The sequence below is a fragment of the Strongylocentrotus purpuratus genome, unplaced genomic scaffold (genome assembly GCF_000002235.5).
Source record: "Strongylocentrotus purpuratus isolate Spur 01 unplaced genomic scaffold, Spur_5.0 spur5_scaffold_8, whole genome shotgun sequence".
Classification (NCBI taxonomy): Eukaryota; Metazoa; Echinodermata; class Echinoidea; order Camarodonta; family Strongylocentrotidae; genus Strongylocentrotus; species Strongylocentrotus purpuratus.
In genome coordinates this window covers 3054250-3072465 of record NW_022145614.1, presented here as the reverse complement: position 1 = coordinate 3072465, position 18216 = coordinate 3054250, and the positions used below count along the sequence as shown (strand labels likewise).

At 36.9% G+C, this 18216-nt stretch overlaps 1 protein-coding gene across 1 annotated transcript; it reads right to left on the bottom strand.

The window, feature by feature from the left end:
* Positions 1-4390: 4390 nt before the first annotated feature.
* LOC100888517 lies at positions 4391-12242 on the bottom strand. The gene is made up of 6 exons (XM_003724134.3): positions 12120-12242; positions 11335-11484; positions 9207-9389; positions 7553-7706; positions 6267-6378; positions 4391-5276 (listed from the first exon to the last, which is right to left on the bottom strand). The coding sequence occupies exons 1-6, from the start codon at positions 12160-12162 to the stop codon at positions 5076-5078; spliced, it is 843 nt and encodes a 280-aa protein (XP_003724182.2). The 5' UTR covers positions 12163-12242; the 3' UTR covers positions 4391-5075.
* Positions 12243-18216: the final 5974 nt, after the last annotated feature.

The following is an 18216-nucleotide window of genomic DNA, read 5'->3' as shown; positions in this document are numbered from 1 at the left end:
TTGTAGCAGCGGTCTGCACCCTATAGGGTGCAAATTTGTACCATTATTTTTTAGTGTGTACGAATAGTATCAAAGAACGTTTACCAAACTTTAGTTGCTGATGACCTATGAATCTATTTTATGGTAGAGGATAACTTGTTTCCTGTCTAAAGATACCTTATCAATAATTTGTTCTGCCTCGTATGAATGAGCACCAGGGCTTTTAATAAGGGCCGTAAAAATATGTATATACCAATTTTTATGTGCCAGAATCAGTAAATACAAGAGAGAAAGTAATGAAATAATTTCCAAAGATATTGACAGTAGATTTTATTTGAAAAAGATAAGTACCTTAGATAGCATTCATGTAAGTAATCTTTTTCCATTTTACCTTTAACATGCGATGCAAGAGAAGCCAGGATTTAGTCCTGTAGAAGTTTTTCAGACCTGGAAAAGTTAAGAAGTACAAGGTTTTTTTTTAATTTGTGTTCTAGATGGGTATTGAAGTAAATTCAGCTTGGTTGCCAACTTGGCAACCTTGGGCAACTTTTTTAATAGCCATATTAGCATAATTATGTGCAATATGTAATAATGTTGCTAATCTCAATCCAGGAAGCCTGAAAAAAATAGATAATACAACTTTTCAAGGGTTTTCTATGACGAGGAATTCATTTATGACACCAGTTTTTTATTCAAAGCAATGCAATTGTCTTAAATAGCGTAATTAGCATATGTACAATGTATGGACTTCATTGTCATTGTTTATCTAAAAAGCCTTAAAATGTGCAATGCAACATTGTAAATCACTTTTGAAAGACTAATCATTAATTCATGAGAAGATATTCCATGTATATGTAGTAGGCCAATTTTCTATGTTTTTGAATATGGACCAATAAATTATCTATCTATCTATAATTAGCCTAATTAACATAATGATCTAATTAGCATATATGTGCAATATGTAATAATGTTGCTAAACTTAATCCAGGAAGCCTGAAAACATGGATAATAATTATGACTTTTCAGGAATTCTGCCACCAGCTTAAGCAACGCCGGGCTTGTACTCTCAATGGTTCTGGCTTTGGTAAACATATACAGATCATAGTTTGCACTGTTGTATTCAACATCCTTGGCCTTTGTACGTAGGCCTACCTGTCTCACCACATCATCAATTTCGTCATTATCATAAAACAAGTCTACTCCAAAAACAACTTACTTTCAATAGAAGCAGAAAAATCAGACAAACCAATCAAAAAAAAATTGAGAAAAATCGGATAACTAATAAGAAAGTTATGAATTTTTGAAAAATTATGTAAAACTATGGAACAATAAGAATCACAACACAAACTGCCAATATGGTTATCAGTTTGTGACGTCATGTTCTCACTATTTATAAATTGCTTTATACAGTGCGTCCCAGAAAAAACGAAACCGAGAAGTAGCGATGTTTTATCATAACTTAATCACAACCATAATTAATGAATGATACATATTTGGAAAGCTTAGAGTCTTCTCTTTCAGTTGATGCTACTCAGATGATGCATATTTCACGCATGAGTGATTAAAAGCAATTTGAAGGAAGGAAACCAAAAAGACATTTGGCGGGCGGTATCTGAATTTCGAAGAAAAATTCACATTTCTAGAAAGTTGAGTTTCTGCCCTTTCATATGACACCTCAATCAGGAAAAATGAGCGAGGAATAACTAAGTTCTGTTTGTTTAAAGTAGCCCTTACATTTTCATAATTTTAACAAACGAATTCGTTTTCACTGGGTGCCTGCCGTAGCAAAAAGCAGATTTGACAAAAGACTTAAGCCCCAGTCCCATATAAAGCCGGACCAGCACGGACGAGCACGGACCACTCCGGACCATCCCGGACCATGGTCTGGGGTGATCCGGGATGGTCCGGGATGTTTTGTTAAAAAAAGTGTGATGCTTTAAAAGCTACAGTCCCATATACGTCCCGGACCGTCCCGGACCATCCCGGACCCCATCCGGGGTGATCCGGGATTCGGTCCGTGTTGACACCGTGTTGGCACCGGGGTGGTCCTGGATGGTCCTGGATGGTCCTGGGCGGTCAATAACTCACTCCCGGACTGCCACGGATCAACACGGACCGCCCCGGCGCCACTACGGATGACCCCGGACCCAGCACGGTGGCTACACGGATCACCCCGGATCAAATTTTTGTCCCGGACCGTCCCGGACCACCCCGGCAGTTTTTGACCGTCAAAAACATCCGGGTCGACTCCCGGACCGCCCAGGACCATCCAGGACCATCCAGGACCATCCAGGACCACCCCGGTGCCAACACGGTGTCAACACGGACCGAATCCCGGATCACCCCGGATGGGGTCCGGGATGGTCCGGGACGGTCCGGGACGTATATGGGACTGTAGCTTTAACTCCGTTTCGTTGACAATCAGCCATGCAAGAAGTCTTTCGTCTACGGCTGATTGTCAACGAAACGGAGTTAAATCTTTTGTTAATTACGTTTATTGATACGGCAGGCAGCCAGTGAAAACGAATTCGTTTAATAAAATTATGGAAATGCAAGCACTACTTTAAACAAACAGAACTTTGTCATTCCTCGCTCATTTTTCCTGATTGAGGTGTCATATGAAAGGGCAGAAACTCAACTTTCTAGAAATGTGAATTTTTTTTCGAAATTCAGATACCGCCCGCCAAATGTCTTTTTAGTTTCCTTCCTTCAAATTGCTTTTAATCACTCATGCGTGAAATATGCATAATCTGAGTAGCATCACATAAAAGAGGAGACTCTAAGCTTTCCAAATATGTATCATTCATTAAAAATAGTTGTGATTAAGTTATGATAGAACATCAATACTTCTCGGTTTCGTTTTTTCTGGGACGCACTGTATAGTTTAATCCCATAAATTTCCCTTTTTATCCCCCAAAACTTGATTTCCCCATGCCTTTGCCCAGGTTATACACTGTCGCTCATATAGTTGGAATATTTTTGTTTTACCCCAATTTATATGGAATTATTTTAAAAATAATTTAAAAATAATAGATCTAGATAATAGTATACATTCTCAGATTTTATTGAATAATAATTTGCAAATGTTTGTTTAGCGAGACTGCTAAAGCATGTGTATGCTACTATGCTTATCAACTAGGGGACCTACGCCCTTAAGTAATAAATGACAGTAATAATAATAATAGCTCACATTTATAATGCGGATTAATGCCCCACAAAAAGAGGCCATTGCTTTGTCACTGAACCACGACTGTACGCAGCGGGGGCTAGGGTAGGGGGCAGTTTCCATAAATAAATAAAACACAAAGAAAATGCAATACATTTTCAATAATTTATTGCATTTTACCCCGGTCCCCAACATAAAAAAATGATAAGCATAGTAGCATACACATGCTTTAGCAGTCTCGCAAAACACACATTTGCAAATTATTATTAAATACAATCTGAGAATGTATACTATTATTTTTACATTATTTTTAAAATAATTCCATAAATTTGGGTTAAACAAAAATATTCCAACTATATGAGCGACAGTGTATGATTTGTATCATATTGCGTGAATCCCCAGTCACTTAGAAGCGCGTCGGTAGCTTGGTCGGCCATGATGTGAAATAAAGCTTTTAGCCAACCCATTTTACTGGCACGTGACACATGATGTCAAATGTAAACAACACTGTCTAAAAGCTCTCGCATAGTAAATATAGCAGTAATATGAATTATTGAAAAATTATTGCATTTTCTTTGTTTTTTTTGTTTTTGTGGGGGCGTCGACGTACCCTAGCGCCCGCTGCGTACAGTCATGAATCATTGGCTAAGCAATGGCCTCGTTACTGTGAGCCCCCAGGATCGAAACCGTGTCGATGTGCTTTATTAGTGCCCTTTTATGAGGCATTAATCCATATAACTGTTAGTTATGACTTAAGGACGTAGGTCCCCTAGTTGATTAGCATAGTAGCACACACATGCTTTAGCAGTCACGCAAAACAAACACTCCCCAATTGTCATTCAATAAAATCTGAGAATGTATACTATTATCTAGATATATTAGGAATAAATAATTGTCGAAATCATTCAATAAATTGGGGTAAAAATAATTATTCCACCATTATGACCACTAGTGTATATGGCCTACCTATATTCGTTCCATCAGCCAAAATTTGATACAGGGCGATATTGACAACATTTTTTTTTAAATGAATTTTTAAATAGGAGGTACCAAAGTTGGGTACATTTTTTTTTGATGACACGCACTGTATACTATACATTTCGGTCTCTCATATTCTTAATGTAATTGTTTTGCCCTCTCTCTCCGTGTCATTAATTGAACTCTTCTTCAATTCTTCAAAGGCGTGCTTATATATACTTTTCTCTGGACTGGACTAAGACAGAAAATACACACTTAAAAATAAGATTTATGTCCGTTCTTTAAGTAGTGTTTATTAGTTCTAAAATTACAGCTGGAAGAAAACTTCGTGACAATAATGAATCATTCATGAAAGTAGGAGTCATCAAGGTTAACATTGATTATACTTATTGAAAGCTCCTATTGGTTGAAGATGGGCCTATATAGTCCAGTAAAAGTGATAAAAGAGGTAAGGGTAGGTTTCAGTATAACATGTACATAGAGAGAAAAAGTCACAATTATCATATTGCACAAGTGGCCATTATAGTTGATAAGTGCATTACAGTAGCAGGTCCGAGCGTTTAATAGTGTAAATAATAGATGATTGGAATAATGCATCTTTTTTGTTTGGTGCATATCATTATGATATAATATCTTTATGCTCTTCCATATTTATTTATACAATTAGCTCCGGCAAACAGTTATCAGTGAGTGTTTTTTTAAAGAGAAATCCTTAACTTCCAGGTACGTATTTAACACCTATGGATCAGAGAGAGATTAACTACAGATGATAATTATATCTTGTCCCTGTGCAACTGACAGAGATTCGAACCCTTTCTGGTATACAAAGAATATAATGGACAATTAAATGAGATCTAATTTCAAAATAGTTATAACATTCGTGCTCCAATTAAGAGTAATCCCGTTAAAAGAATGTGTCCCTTTGAACTTGGTTTAGGCCTAATTCTGAATCTTATGACGCGAAAGCACAATGGGTATGAGTTGAGTGTCCAGGGTACCCAGGGCCAAGGTTCTCTCGGGCTCCTGCGGCTGAGCAAGTACTCATCCAAGAGGATGCGTAGCCAGAGTCACCGCTTTTAATCTGGAGGTCCACACTGGTACCTTGGTAATGCCAAGAGGTTGATGAGTGACAGGCTCCAGCGATTGCGTTGATCTTGGAAAGGGAAATAAGGAGATGAACAATTATTTTACCAAATGAAAATTAAAAAAAACTCTATCTTACTATATCAAATGGGAAATCCACTTTGGGGGAGGAATTACCACCTCGTTTGGAGTGGAAAGACGCGATCAAACGTCATGGAATCCACTTTCGAATGAAAATGACCAATAAGAAAGGCATAATTGCAGGTTTTGTATTGTAGGTGTTCAGTGTACCCATGGAGACTTGTTAACATGGACCTTCTTAGTAGGTACATACTTATACAGTACATGCACTTTGCTCCACAACACTCCAAAAACAGCTGGTAAGATATTTCCATTTAAAATTTTTTTTTTTTTTTAAATATTATTTATATAGGTCTTTATATATATATATATATATGTTTTTTTTTTGGTTTTTTTTTTTTTTTTTTTTTTTTTTGGGGGGGGGGGGGGTTGTTTAATACGTGAAATTTACATGATATTGGTATAATGTACCAAAAATGCCCTATTGGGTAACATTTTAGCCATAGCAAATGCATGTTACCTTTTCTACCATCAAGAAAGTATGTTACCTTTTTACTAGTCCACTGCCTCAGGGCTGCAGCTCTCTATTCGTACGTCTATGTGACGTACGTGCGCGCCCGCTCACACACTAGCTATAATTAATGACGACAGAATTACGCACGAATACAGACCCCCCCCCCCCCCCCCCCCCATTTTTTTTTTTCGGGTTGGTGAATTTGTGAAGAATGGTGAGTGTGCGCGCACGCAGTCAAAGTTAATATTTTAAACGACCAGAATTTGGTCTACCTTTTAAATCAACATGGGATAAAATTTCTACCAATATTTCTGAGAGTGACGGTTTCACATTATTCTCCAAGCTTTTAAATGATATTCATGTTTAGTGGACATATTATCATTGCTTTGTAGAATGTTTCCAAAAAAGGACTAAAAGTACATGTTTGTAGCCCGAAATTTGAATCACTGCATGATGGGAAGATACCTGGAGATAACTGTTGTATTGTCCACTATTGGCAACATCCAGGATGTACGAGAGTACGCTTGCTTTCAGAGAGACAGATCCACCAGGGGCACAACCAGATGAACAACAATATCTGCAAACATAATATCTCATCATTATTGTTCTCTAAAGATCTGTTGTGTTTTTACGACTTCTTTTTCTCTTTCTCCACCCCTCGTTCTCTCTCTCTCTCTCTCTCTCTCTCTCTCTCTCTCTCTCTCTCACTAAATTAACCTAAATTTGATGTGTTAGGAAAATCTATTCTCATTTTTTCAGTATAGAATACCTAAATAAAAATGTATGTACACGCGTTCTCACCATACATTGTTTTTGTATACGTGCCTTTTAAGAATAAGCTTCACTTGTGTGTTTTGTGCACCCCTTTATTGTATTGATTAATTGATTTATTATTAGAAGAAAATGAAAAAGATTTCGGTATTTATTGTTTCAATGAATAATAGTACCATATGCACTTTATGAGTAAATTATCGACATTGTTTTTGTTTGTGTTACGACCAATTTAAAGAATATTATTAGCAATAGCAAATGTTAAGAAATTTTCCTCTGGAATTGCACATGGCACACGAAGTGTTTTTTTTATGACGTATGACTGCGTTATACCCCTTGCGCACATTGCGTCATTTTGATGCGTTAATGCCCTATCAAGCCTGGGGGTGTTTCATAAAGCTGTTCGTAAAGTTACGCATGACTTTACGAACGACTTGTATTTGAAGTGCCAAATGAGATGGTCAATCATTATTAAATTTATCAACTAAATTTGAAATGTGCAGATATAGATTAACATTTTTATGATAACAAACATTTTTAATGCAAAGTATATTTTTTGCCATAATTCAATTGAGGTTATTGAAAATATCAGAAAAAACTTTGGGCATGCTATCTGGCACTTCATAATATACAAGTCGTTCGTAAAGTCATGCGTAACTTTACGAACAGCTTTATGAAACACCCCCCTGGGAAGAGAAATAGACCATACGCCAGTGATTCAAAACAATTTGTACACCATCTAGTTTGCATTCAAGTAACACTGTGAAATGGCACGTCCTATACCGCAGTACGTCGTTGACGCAATGCCATGTCAGTATATTGATGTGTCATGCGCTACGGGCACTAGAGACTGGATGACCTTTGACCCGCCAGTGTACTGGTGTACTGGCAAATGCGTCAATTACCTATATGGGTGGACATTGAAAAGATGCCCGTGTGCAAAAGAGATACAGACATGGATAGATGGGATATGAACTTACGAGGAACGTTTAGCTGTGCCACCGTTACAGGTATCCCTGATGTTAGACTCAGCATCAGCTCCATCATTCGCCCCGTTAGAGTTGAGATATCCGTTGTTTTCCAGGAGATATATATTGTTGTTAGCCAGTATTTGGCAGGCCATCTCCTGGGCAGCTATAAGATGGGGGGGGGGGGGGGGGGTGACAAAAATTGAATTATTTACGACTAACTCAATAAATTATTGTCATTAGTTAAATTTATATTTTTGAACTGGTGATTGATCTATTTCATTTCATTTAAATGTTTGTCCTGATAAATATCCGGGTCGCGCACCTGGGCCCCGTCTTATCGAGTAGCGATTGTTTGCAGTCTCGTATCTTTTATGTACCTAGCTGCGATTGATATCAATCGCAAATAAGTTGCGATTAATATCACCTCTTTATAAGACGGGGCCCTGAGACACCAAACTGTTGTATAAATATTTACATGGAACGTATTACAAGATTAGGTTGTTATTTAAAAATACACGTTGATTGTTTGTAATATTATAGCACTTGATGAATGACGTAATACATCATGCTAATTTGATTTGATATGATTATGATTCATTCATTTATCGTGTCGTCTTCAACGTTTACACAAATACAAATATTTCAGAAATTCATTCTATGATAACAATACACCTTCAACGGGGGGGGGGGGGGTCTGGAGGGTTATTTTACGTTCATCTCTTGTCTATCTTAGAAATTCTCTGAGGGTTTAACCTCCGCCCCACCCCCGTCTCTACGCCTACACAGTAAAAACGCTGCTTAAAAAAGTGATGTTCACTTACAGTTGTACACTATCTTAAACAACAGTTGAACAAATTGTAAACAATGTTGCTCGAAACGAAAGTAATTTTGTTAAACATTCGCTGTTTAAAATTTAATGACTGCTATATTTACTACACGAGAGCTCTTAGACAGTGTTGTTTACATATGACGTCATGTGTCACGTGCCAGTAAAGTGCGCGTTGGCTAAAAGCTTTGTTTCACATCATGGCCGACCAAGCTGTAGAGGTGTCGTGGATGAGTGGAAACGTCGCCGGACTGTCGATCACAAGGTCCACGATTCGAGTCCCGCCGCGGCACTAATATCCTATGGCAGCCTAGCATAGCCGGGTAATGTTGGAGCGCCTTGAGGACCTTGCAAGGTCGGTACGTGCGCTATATAAGAATCCAATAGTATTATTATTATTTAACAACAGCTCCTTTTTAAACAACTTTCTTTAAACAACCCAGTTGGTGTAAACAACCCCCACTGAACAACAGCTCCTTTTTAAACAACTTTCTTTAAACAACCCAGTTGGTGTAAACAAGCCCCACTAACCAAAAGCTCCGTTTAAACAACTTTCTTTCAACAACCCAGTTGGTGTAAACAACCCCCACTGAACAACAGCTCCATTTTAAACAACCGTCTTTAAACAACACCGGTTGTTTAAATTGTGATTTTAAACAAGTTGTTCAAAATGTTGATCAACTAAGTGTTTAAACTTTAAACAACTCGAGTTGCTTAACATTTTAAACAACTCTTAGATCAGGTCACCCGTTAATCCAAAGTTGTTTAAACTTTTAAACAACATGTTCACTAAAATTTTAACTGTGTATATGATATTGTACTTGAGGGCGTTCTTACAGCCTCCGCCTCCGCCTCCGCATGTTCCTTCTGGCTTGCTGAAGCAGCATTTGATACTGTTTGCCTTGGTTGGACACAGATTAGAGATGTAGTTGCTGTGAGGACACTGACTAGATTCAATACAGCTTCCCACCTGTCCATACGTCGAATGGTCGTAGTTTGCACAGTCTGCATCAGAGTCCGCTGTCGTCATATCGATAAATAAGAAACTGTATGATTATCCATTAAACGATGATGATAGTGATTTCTTTCTCCAACAGGTTTGATGGAGACCTAATTAACATTTCTTTTACGAAAATGATTGCCATAGTTACAATACTGTCCCTGTCATCCGAATTTTCAGCGGAAAAATCACTTTCATTACGATATTTTGAAAAGATTTTTGGAGAAAATATCACAAAGATTACTTTACTTTATATCTTACATCCTACATCTCAATATGCAAACTTCAATATGAAACAATTTTCTTGAAATTCTTGTATCTAAAACACGTTAATGATCAAACTTAAGAAATGGTCCTTTATTGCATCTCGCACTAAAGCAGTTGCCCGCAGAGTAGTAAATTATTACATGAATTATCAAGTAGTTTTATCCAGAGTTTTATCTACTAGTGTTCATGATCAACTAGTGTTCATGATTCCCCACTTCCTTTTATCTTATGTTGATAATGAACAAACATGTATATACTTTTGTTTGATATAGAATGAAATATATGAAATGAAATGAAAACTCAGACGAATTGGTTTAACCCTTACTGTACTGGGCTATTTCGAGCTCTCTCTGACTGGGGGGGGGGGGGGGGGGCTGGGAGGCCCCCCCCCCCTATGATCTCGGCCGTCGAATGTCCGATGAACGCGAAAATTTGCATGTTTGTAGATATTAACGTAAGGAACAAGATGGAATAATTGGTTTTTTCCTAATATGCAAATTTTGTCGTTATAGCCTAATTAATTATGCAAAATGCTAATTTTATGCATAATACAGAAAACTCTACATATTTGTCCGTAGACTGGTGAAGAATCTTGAAAATGTATTGAATAAATGTTTCCTTCATCTCAAATTCATGAGGTTTCATTATTTTTATGATATTTGAAAATGCATAGGTTAATTTGCATAAATTATGAATACGCATTCATGAATATCAAATCTGGAAATATATATATAGGGAACTAGAATCATTACAAAAATTGTCAGACTCCACTTTTTGAATGTTGAAACTCATTATTCATATGAAACTTCTTTTCTAACACAAAATAGTTATTTGATGTAATTAATAATGATAATTTATGCAAATTTGATGCAATTTTCAACTATTTAATTTCCTATGTATTTTATTGTTTTTGATTTCTTATTATATCTATTGTTTTATTTCTAATGTATTATTTTGTTCTGAAATACATCAAGTTACTTTGAGAAACATATAAAGGCAATTTGATATCAATTCATATCTTCACATTTCTGCTTGTACATGAATATATGCATATATACACTTTTTTGATGACATGCGCATACTAATTACAGGTATATCCGACGAAAATGGTATCAAAATGTGCGTAAGACTTGAGGGAAAAAAGTCATGAAACGACAATTCAAAATTCCGAGCGGTTGCGGCACAATCTCCGAAAATGTCGAGGGGGGCCTCCCAGCCCCCCCCCCCCAGTACAGTAAGGGTTAATGTAAGATGATCTCTGAGGTTTAGTTATTGCATGATTATTGCATGGTGGTATGTACAAGTTTGCGGTTTCAGCATATGGGTAGTTCTGTAAAAGAACGTTGGGTTTCGTACTTTTCTTTATTTAATAAAGAAAAGATAGTGTGAGAGAGAGATGGGGGGGGGGTATTCTTTCGGTTTCGTCCTATTAAGGCTCCATATCTCTTGCCGAATTCATTACCTGGCAGCTCAGGACTCCACTCACGAAAGAATACATCTTTTTAATTGTCTCTATTACTATCCATAAAAATACCAAGTTGTCCTTCAGAGGACAAAACCAAAAGTATACCTCTCTCTCTCACTCTCTTTTCTATCATCTTTCAAACCCAACAGTCCTTTCGAAGACTACCCACGTGGTTTAATGCTAGTGTTACTTCTTTTATTCTGCCCTACCAAACTAATTTCGATCGTATTTACCTGTAAAGCAGCATTTGACATTGGCTGGCTGTGTGGGACAGAGATTACTCTGGTACTTAGAACCAGGACAATCACCTGTAGAGATACATTCTCCTACACACCCGTACGTCTCATGGTCGTAGCTCGAACATTGCGAATCAGTATAGGCAACTGGATGCATGACAGAAATAAAAAAAATCATAAAAGCACACTACGAATCTCGTACAAAATGTATGATGTCATATTTAAAATAAATATAAACATAACGTACGGATAAAAGATATATCATGTAGACCTTAAAAAAACACAACGCACGGATACAAAAATAGATCATGTACGAATACAACATAACGAAGCAACTGGGTGACTTAAAGAAAAAAAATCATAAAAGCACAGACGGAGCTCATATAAAATGTACAACACGGATATATATATATTTTTTAAACGTATGATGTACAGAAATAAATACATAATGCATATTTTCAAAGAAATGTGTTATACAGATACATCATAATTATGATGTAGATCAAACTAAAAACGTTATGGATACAAGGGGCCAATACAGAGATACACAAAAAATTGTGCATATAGATACAAACAAATAGATAATGTACGAATACAAACATTTTAATTTGTTTTATATAATGTCGGCTGATTATCATATGCATTCATTGTCAACAATAATATTTCATTGCATTAAATACAACTATTACAGGTTCATTCGATCAGTTTGAATTGAAAGACTTATCAAGGAACAATTAACTATAGGTGGTAATCTAATATTTGGGCCCCTTTTGTATACTCACAAGCCGGGGCTATGATGCCCAATAGAAGAATGAAGGTTTTCATTTTCAAGCTGATACTTTCAAGAGACTTGACTTGTTCCTGACGGTAACTAATAGCGTTATGAATCCTCAAGTGCTTGCTACCCTCTAATATATCCACAGCTCTTTCACGCGTATATCGATTTTTATTTCTTATTTTTAATTTCTTGCCTTGCACTTTGTCGTGTGAAACGCCATATTATTTTGACAGTGATTTATCGGATATAGATACTAATCTTTTCATATATCCTTCCTGAGAGTCACCTTTGGAAAGCGAGCTGATAAAACTACGACGCCCTCGCCATCTATACTAGCCAGATATAAGCTACATGCATTCAGGATACAAAGCCCTCTTGTGTCAATTGATTTGTTCCACTAGTAATAAGAAGATTTGGATTCAGTTCTAAAGATTGATGGCTTAATATGGGCCATTATCAGATTGTCGAATAGAGGGGGATGAGCGGAATCTTGTCAACAATTCAGTAATGCGATAGGACGCCTCCCTCCCCCCTCTCTCTCTCTCTCTCTCTCTCTCTCTCTCTCTCTCTCTCTCCTCCTCCCTCTCTCTCTCTCTCTCTCTCTCTCTCTTCCAATCTCTCTCTGTGTCTCTCTCTTCTATTCTGATCTGATTATCATGACTCTGTACAGAAAATGTCATAATCTTTGATTTTCTAAGTTATTGATGACGGGAGATATTTAGTTCATTCAGGGGTTGTATAAAATTATTAAGGGTGAATATATGATTGAAAATCTTCTTATGGGAAAATGTTTCTTTTTTAATTACAAGGCAAATGGGTGGGGGCTCGCAAGATACGTAACAAAGTTGCCAATTTGTGTTTGATTGATTCACCTTAAAAATGCATAACTTTCTTAATTGTAATCTTTTTTTTGCTAAAACCAACTTAATATCAGGGTGGACTTCCCACTTTAATGCAATGAGCGCCATTATCTGCCACAGTCGGAGTAATACGGGTTACCTTCAGTATATTTACGTCAAAGACATACGGGATATATATTCGTGGTAGTTACAGCACATCATGCATCATACCCCACATACTATTCTATGTATGCCTCGATTAATCCCTTAACAAACAAAGAAAAAGGTATAAATGCTTGGATGATGCAAGTCATGTTCTTATACCAGAATGGCACTTATAGGAATCACTGTGTTGATGCTCGTGGCTTGTGCACAAGGTATGAGTGGTATACCATGCGTGTTTCTAATTTGTTATACAGGTAGAGTCCATGATATTTTTGTATATATTGTGGAATTGGAAACAATGTTTACGAATCAATATTCATAGTTATGAATAGGCTATGGAATAATAATCCATCATATAATTCAATAACTTATCTTAATAGGCAGTTTCACTCAGCGCTTTTAGAGATGTCAGCGTTGAGTGGCTAGAAGTTGTGGGTTCTAGCCCGCCGGACGCATAATGTCATTTGCCACATTGTCCATTGGCCAGATGACGAAAATAAATTGCATTTGAAATATTAGATATATATACGCTTCCTTAGAAGCATATATAGGCAGAAAATGAATCATATCTATTAGCTCTTCCGCCACCCAAAAAAATATTGATACAATTTCTTTCAATAATTACACAAATTTCCAGGGTACACGGACCCCGAGTGCTCCAGCCAAAACCATGATGATTACGGATGCTCCGGAGAATGCATCGTGACCTCATCATGTCCAGGAAACAATTACATCAGCAACCTTTGACCTTCTCAACCTTACAACGTTAAATGCTGTTTCACTGGTTAGTATGCCTACAATATTTGTTAAAAACATTTTGTATCTCTTATACGTAAGGCCATTAAAAAAACCGGAGCAACTTCAGAATACCCCACCACAAAAATTGACCAAACGTTCGTAGGGTACCAAGCGCTTCACCAATGAAGCTAAATCTCGAGACTTAAGATTTTTAAGTAACAATAAACCTAATCCTAACCATAACTTTAACCCTAACCCTAACCCTAAGTCTTTGACGTTTATATACATTAGCCCCATTGGTGGGGTATTCTAAAGTTAAGCCAAACAAAAATCGTGTTTAGCGTGCCCGCCCGCTTCTTTTTTGGGGCCGCCTTCCTTCGTTTTTTTAATAAAAAAAACAACATGAAAAACGTACTGCTAAAAAATGATCTATCTCTGATTTAAACAACAAGAAGAAAAGATGCCGGCGGCCATCTTAAAGAATAGCCCGGTTGTCAGGGTAAAAATGAAAAGGGCCTCCTCCTTCCTATTTTCAAAAAGGCAGGACGCTAAACATGTTTTGTTTTTTAAATGGCCTAAGTATAAATAAAGACAAGGAGAAAGCCCTCCCCCCCCCCGCATTCCACCTTTACATTTAAAGATCACTGATTATAATGATGTAGACAGCAGAATTTGAGATTAAATTCAAGCTAAAAAATTTAGTCCCTCCGAAAAGGTGGTATATCATTGTTATTATCATCAATTTTGATTAAATATGAAAGTCGTGTTGATAATTAGTTAGTGGCGTGTTCGGCAAAGGCTTGAGTTGGCGTTCCCCCCCCCCCCCCCCCCCCCCTCCTCCTACAGTTTGAAAGTATATCTATGAAATGCAACTTGTAGACCTACTTAACGGGGAACTACGCAATTACAGATGCCATTATGCTTAGAATCAAATTGGTAACCAAAGAAAAATATGCATAAAGTGAAATACATTGGATTTATACATGTCAATTATTTTTTATTAATTTTACTAATAACTTAATCAATAACGATTAATAATGACAGCTGCGAGTGACTCGGAATGCACAGACTACAATCACTGGCGTTATGGTACTGTTGGTTCATGTGTTGAGACATCAGCTTGTCCTGATGACTAGTGGGTTGTGTCCTACCAAGCCTGCGGACATCAAGTGCTGCTTCTCTAAACCCATGGGAACATGTAAGTTAAAGAAACCAGAACTCTCTTTTCACTGTTCTATATATCTCAGTGACACCGCCTAACCTAGTAATTTGCCCATACACTACCCCCCTTACCGACCCCCCCCCCCCGGCCCCCTAACCTCACCATCCCATCCCGCCACCCTCTCGATACTGCCAACCCAAAAAAATGTAATAATTATACATTTTTTGTAATACGTGATCGCACACGCCCCCCCCCCCCCAACACTGAAATTTGAAAATTGCCATTCTCTAAAAAGCCATATGGAAAGCGGCCTATGCGCCACATGCGGCTGTAGGCGATACGATTTGATGCCGCCGGTCAAACTACCAAGTAAAACAAAACAATTTAAAAAAAACATTATTATATAGTTGATTTTTATGCTATAACTAGATCAATAGTTCTCATTGATCTGCATGCCACGATTAAAAAATGGCCCGCCTGTCCCAGTAAATAAAAGGTGCAGAGTGAGCCGATTATACATTATAATTTTCTCTTTTAAATCAATTTTCAATCATTTCGATGCATTAGTGGATGTAGGTCAAAAGTAATTTAAAAAGCTATAAAGTTCGATCAAGATTGATACCTGTCAAAAATAGATATCCGGCGATTCACTGAGAGCAAGCCATCTGTGCATTGTTTAAACAAGAAATAAGTCCGACAAAGATAAATATAGTTTTAATTATGATAGATGAATACGAGAGGTCGTTCATTGACCCGTCCTTGGCAGTAGGATTACCAGCGATTGGTTAAGTCAAAGTAATCCATATAATCCCATTCGATACAAATTATGTAAGAAAAGAAGTTGAAGAAGTGGGCCTATATTCAATCTGACTATCATTTCAGTAATAGTTATAAAGAAGTAGCGGTATAGTATTCGTAGTATTAGTTGAAACAGTTTTAGTAATACTGGTTATAGTCTTAGTAGTGTAGTAGTACTTGTAGTAGTAGTAGTAGTAGTAGTAGTAGTAGTAGTAGTAGTAGTAGTAGTATAGTGGTAGTAGTATTAGTAGAAGTAGATATATTAGAAAGTAGTAGTAGTAGTAGTAGTAGTAGTAGTAGTAGTAGTAGTAGTAGTAGTAGTAGTAGTAGTAGAAGTAGCAGTAGTAGTAGTAGTAGTAGTAGTAGTAGTAGTAGTAGGAGTATCACTAGTAATATGGCATTTAAAAAAATGTATTTTAACATTTGTCTCTTTCCTCGGTTCGTTTTGATAAATGTTAAGTGAAGGCATTTGGAATTTTTTTTTTTTTTTTAATCAAAAGGGGCAGCAATTATTTACAACAACAAAAATATCATGTATATTATTATCACTTCGCTCATCATTCTGTGGTTACAAAAGCCCAGTTTTTGATAAACTTCATCGTAGATGGGGTACTCTTATCATTTCCATTGTATTCATTTCAATCACCTAATATCCACCAGGCCTAAAAATCATGATGATCTTTTAAAATGGGGGTACTAAATAAGAAGGAAATGCATTAGAAGTAGGGGGTACTCGTTCCCACCCAGGTTCCCTTTTTCGATGGCTTATATATAATAGCTTTATATACATTACAAAAACGGGCTAAGTTGTGTTGATTGGAGTTATCGGTGAATTAATAGATAATAATAATACATGTACTAATCAAATATTTAGATTATTAAATACTATGAACAATAATGTTATGTGTTACAATGAATGATCACCCATATTGAATAAAGCAACATTGATACACTATAAGACTTATGCATCCGTCTACCAGGTACTGCTGTTCATCGGGTTGTACGCCTGGTGGTTCAACCTGTCTGAGTGAAACCCTCCTTGAATACATCATCGATCTCGCCGACGATGGGCATTATCTACAGGTAAGGATCCAATCAGTCCACTTCTACTTAACAATCAGGGCATGTCGTCATAAGAACGTTGAAGGAGCGTTTTAGGGAGTTCACATGATTGTAAGGGAAAAGACTGTTTGATGCGCATTTCCTAGGACTGGGAGCTGAAATTGTGCGGGTGGCGCCCTTTCAATTTCATACTGTGGCTTTTTGTTTTCTTGTGTCATTATAGAGGACAAAATAAAATATAGTTCTAGAATCTTGAGAACAAAATTTGAAATAATTTTTGCAAAATATGTTTAATTTGTTCAACTGAGTTGAGGATTTTGATCAAACTCTCTGAGATCTTTCTAGTGTATCATTTATTATCGAAAGATGATGGCGCCAGTGTATAGTTGCCATCTACCCGACATGCAACCTGGAGAAGAACAACATGCTGATCGTTTTTTCCCAATTATCGGACAGGTCATATGAATAAGTTATAGGTTACCTATGACCTAGTACGTTTACTTCAAAATCATATATAAAGTGGGTTTGTGTGTATGTGTGGGGGTGGGGGTAGTCTGCCCCCCCCCCCGACAGAAACCTAATATAAAAAATGATAATAATAGCATTTTGATAAACGGACAGGGAAAAACAACAAAACTTAGTTCTACCATGAAGGAGGAAAGGTTTATTGGGTTGGCTTTGATCAGCATAGTATGCCGAATACACTATTCCAGCGTCATTGGCCGTATTGTTAGGATGCGCATGCGCAAGTGGCGAAAAAAAAAACTATTTTAAGGGTTAAGACAGATAAAAATGTTTACACATTTAACCTATGGTTCAAGGGGTATGATTTAATATATGTTTTAACACATTTGTTAAAGAATAGCCGAATATATCGCAAAATTAGTATATTTTTCACCAAATCAGAGACTTTCTTAAAAACAAGAGATGAATAATAATTCACTGTTGAACGATTATTTTGAGTTGAAATATCTACAGCTTATATTTAATAGAGCAAAACCCAAATCTTTTTTGAATAATGAAAACCTTTTCAAAGTCGATAAAACATACCATAATATGCACCAAATTGCACGATTACAAATATCAAAATGAAGGGGAAAATGCTCTCATCAAGGAAGGATGGAAATCCCACTCGCTCACTCCGCTTTCTCTGGCTCGGTCGCTTCGCTCACTCGTCCCCTACCTCTGACGCCAAATCCCAGATACGACACTGGACTATTTCAATTTAAATCAGTTTTGCTGCACACCTCTTCATAATAATCATCATGATCTTAATCTTCTTCTCCTTCATCTTCTCCTATTTCTTTTTCTTTTTCTTAATTCTTCTTCTTCTTCTT

Bases quoted from the DNA above. Each gene is read 5' to 3' on its own strand.
- LOC100888517 (XM_003724134.3), bottom strand. From the start codon at position 12,162: ATGAAAACCTTCATTCTTCTATTGGGCATCATAGCCCCGGCTT. The intron at 11,485-12,119 runs GTGAGTATACAA...TCATGCATCCAG, and splicing joins GGGCATCATAGCCCCGGCTT to TTGCCTATACTGATTCGCAA. The intron at 7,707-9,206 runs GTAAGAACGCCC...CCCATCTTATAG, and splicing joins CGGAGGCGGAGGCGGAGGCT to CTGCCCAGGAGATGGCCTGC.